This window comes from Sinocyclocheilus anshuiensis, unplaced genomic scaffold (genome assembly GCF_001515605.1).
Source record: "Sinocyclocheilus anshuiensis isolate Anshui unplaced genomic scaffold, SAMN03320099.WGS_v1.1 scaffold70, whole genome shotgun sequence".
Taxonomy (NCBI): domain Eukaryota; kingdom Metazoa; phylum Chordata; class Actinopteri; order Cypriniformes; family Cyprinidae; genus Sinocyclocheilus; species Sinocyclocheilus anshuiensis.
Genome location: NW_015542377.1, coordinates 965533 through 969052, shown reverse-complemented (window position 1 = coordinate 969052; position 3520 = coordinate 965533). Strand labels below are relative to the sequence as shown.

Sequence of the window (3520 nt, the reverse complement as noted above, 5' to 3'; positions counted from 1 at the left end):
CATTCATTATAATGCCTTAAGAATACCCTTATAATGTATTATAAATACGGGCTTCATAGAAAGTGTTACCTAAAATTGAAACTGATTCAGTTTTATTTTAGTTTTCTATTCCTCTACCTCACAGTGTTTGCTTGTAAGTGCTAGAAAGCGATCTGGCACAACTGGTCCATCAAGCATTCAACGGCTCCCTCAGCGTCAGATGAACTAGTGATGCAAACAACACCAATCCCCAATGGCTACACTCACTCCCTACCTACCTGTGACGTACATTTATTCATTGGTGTTTCTTCCTAACAGGGCAATGCAATATTGATGGGAACACAAATAATCCTGCTCAAAATATTCAATCCATCTTTTAACATGTAACAAAAACAACAACAGTAAGCAACCACATATGTCTTACCACTGACATGAGGAAATGTCAAAGACCCTGTTTACCCCTGCCATTAACATCCGTTTCTGACAATCTGAACTGAATGCCAGTGTAAGCAGGGTCCAAAATGTTTTGCTAGCTAGATCCTTTCATTGTGGCCTCATTCAGTGGTAGTATGCATGTAAACACATCACAATTGTGGTATAAATGCTATACCACCCTGATCACCTGCCAGTCAATCATTGTGCTAAAACAATGATTTTAAACCTTGCCAAATGGCTTTAAAATGTTCAGTTAATATAGAGGCTTGACTTCTTAAATAAATGAGCATTCTGCTGAAAATGTCCCATCTGCAGTGAGATTAAACTTTGGAAGTATATTTGCAAGCAACAGTCTGTCGACTTTCTGTGCTTGCATATCAACGTGCAATAACACACTGATGTCGTCACGAAATCAGAGAACCTTCACTCAAAACCTATATACAGTATCTGATGCATGTTAGGTGAAAGTAGCTTGACCACTTATGATCAGATTCCACAGATAGGTCTTAATCTCAGGTGTATATCGGCCCAAAAATGATAGTGAGGTTGAGTATCAATTACCTTTTCACCATCAGGCTGAGAGTCTTGTGGGATCCTTTGATTAGGCAGATGGCCTCTTGTCTGTAGCCGCTGAGAGAAATGTTATTGACGTTGACAAGTTCATCTCCAGCCTGCAGTCTTGTGGTTGTGGCCTTGCTGCCCTCTTCCACCTGTGACACAGACAATACACTCAATCTCAATCAAATCTCTTTGTTTCACAACCATACATCAACTGACCTGTACCAATAGCTCTCCCTTTGTTGAGAGACTGAAACTAAACAAACTATGACAATATCTGGACAAGCATTCACCTTTTGTAAATGATCTAGTCACTGTCAGGTAATTCAGTGCGATTATGCTTTGTTCCGATAGGGAGCAAAAATCTGAATGTTTGGCATATCCAACTTTTTTCAATTTAGTTGTTTATAGTGTGAATGGCAAAAAAAAAATCAAATCTGATTTTTACACATCCAGTCCAAACCAAATTGATTTTTGGTTTAAAATCGGATTAAGTTTCGGTGTGAATGGTCACACTATTTAAAAGTAGCCCGTCACATTTTTGTTCACTCTTTCACTAAAAACTAAAATGTATCCACTGTGTAGTGAATAAAGAATGAAGCATCCTGTTTCAAACAGTATATGCAAGAATATGCAAAACACAAAAATGCAACAGTGCAACAATGCTTATGTTATTCAGCATCATGGCACAATGTCACAATACACATGAGCAGAGACAAAGGTATAATTTTTGGTTCTTTCTTTTCTCTAGACAGAATGTGCAATATTGACAAAATTTATTTTTTGGGATTGGGATAATTTGAGAATATTTTGCTGTGCGCGTTTTTGTGCTGGCCTATTGTGGACTTCCTCGATCTTTTCATATATTATAACTCAATTAATTCAAAACATCTGATTCATTCAGAAACAAAGCAAGTGACTGTCTTCATGATTGAATCATTCACTCAAATCAGTGTTTCCCCTCCCACTAGTATTTGTGAATATTAAGCCGCAAAACGACTATTTAAATATGAATTCTGCGTGTCTATGTGTTAATGAATGGCGCAGACACGTGGTTTTGTTTACTACTCGTACTGAAGCGTGCGTGACGCTTCAGGTGATATTAACCGTCTCACTAATGAGGACATAAATACATGAACAACATCTTCAGAACTGCTCTGAGAGTCACTTCATTAACATTTTACCGTTTCATTTGAGTAAAACTATCCTCATATCCAGGCCCGGATTAAGAACACATAGGGCCCTTGGGTTTGCAATACCCATAGTAGCCTATCTTGGTGCCACAACGTTTTCTACCACAGGAATAATTCGTTTTTTTTTTATTAAATCTCCAACACACAGAGATACAATGAGTATGCACACTAAATATTCCAGCCTACAACACATTAAAAGAATAAATACATTATATGAAGTCAAAGCAAACAGGTTTCCAGAAGCAGCAACAACTGTTAAGCATATACTCCCTTCAGGAGTTTAGTTTAAATAGTTTTATTATTAAAAAGTCTTTTTTCTGGCAAATATGATTTTTTTATTTTTTTTTAAATAATCACATTTCAAACACAGAGATACAATGAGTATATGCATTCTAAATATTCATGGATACAACTCGATTAAAATAATAAAAAAATAAAAACCAGATATATGAAGTCAAAGCAAACAGGTTTCCAGAAGCAGCAACAACTGTTAAGCATATACTCCCTTCAGGAGTTTAGTTTAAATAGTTTTATTATTAAAAAGTCTTTTTTCTGGCCCTAGAGGAGGAGAATCATCAGGGCTGGACTGGTGCTAAAATTCAGCCCATCTGGCCCACACAGTCCCCCATAAATGTTTTGCTGGGGTTAGGGCAATTGGAATAAATAAATTATTCATGAATAAATAAATAACGGACGAAAACAAATTATATTTTGAATACTTAAAATGCATTTAACAATATTAATATTCCATTATATTGCAGGCTCTTAATGATTGAAATCGTATTTTTTTGCAATTAAAGGTAATATCGCGTGAACATTTCACATGAAATTCTGTCAGTGCGAGGGGCAGATGTAGGGATGTACAACCGCACTAGGCTATAGGCTATATTTCTGACCAGTTGAATAAATAATTAATCACAAAACTATCACAATAATTAAGTATCTTGGGGATGATCGAGGGGCACAAGGAAAATCTCAGACCCGCGGCGGGGGGTGTTTCCCGCGGCCATGGAAGTAATAATGCCATATTTCTACAGTGTCAGTAACTGCATGTTAAATAGCTTAGGTGTGGTGCTGTGGATTAAATTGCTTATTGTAGCTTCACCACAGAGACTTTGCAGTAGGTGGAGATACAGTGGGTACGGAAAGTATTCAGACCCCCTTAAATTTTTCACTCTGTTATATTGCAGCCATTTGCTAAAATCATTTAAGTTAATTTTTTTTCCTCATTAATGTACACACAGCACCCCATATTGACAGAAAAACACAGAATTGTTGACATTTTTGCAGATTTATTAAAAAAGAAAAACTGAAATATCACATGGTCCTAAGTATTCAGACCCTTTGCTGTGACA

At 36.6% G+C, this 3520-nt stretch overlaps 1 protein-coding gene across 1 annotated transcript in view; it reads right to left on the bottom strand.

The window, feature by feature from the left end:
• LOC107692366 (protein Shroom2-like) overlaps positions 1–3520 on the bottom strand; it is a 65027-nt gene that overhangs the window by 34589 nt on the left and 26918 nt on the right. Inside the window, exon 2 of the mRNA XM_016491365.1 lies at positions 976–1124. Coding sequence (XP_016346851.1) covers positions 976–1124 — 149 coding nt within the window. The remainder of the gene's footprint in view (positions 1–975; positions 1125–3520) is intronic.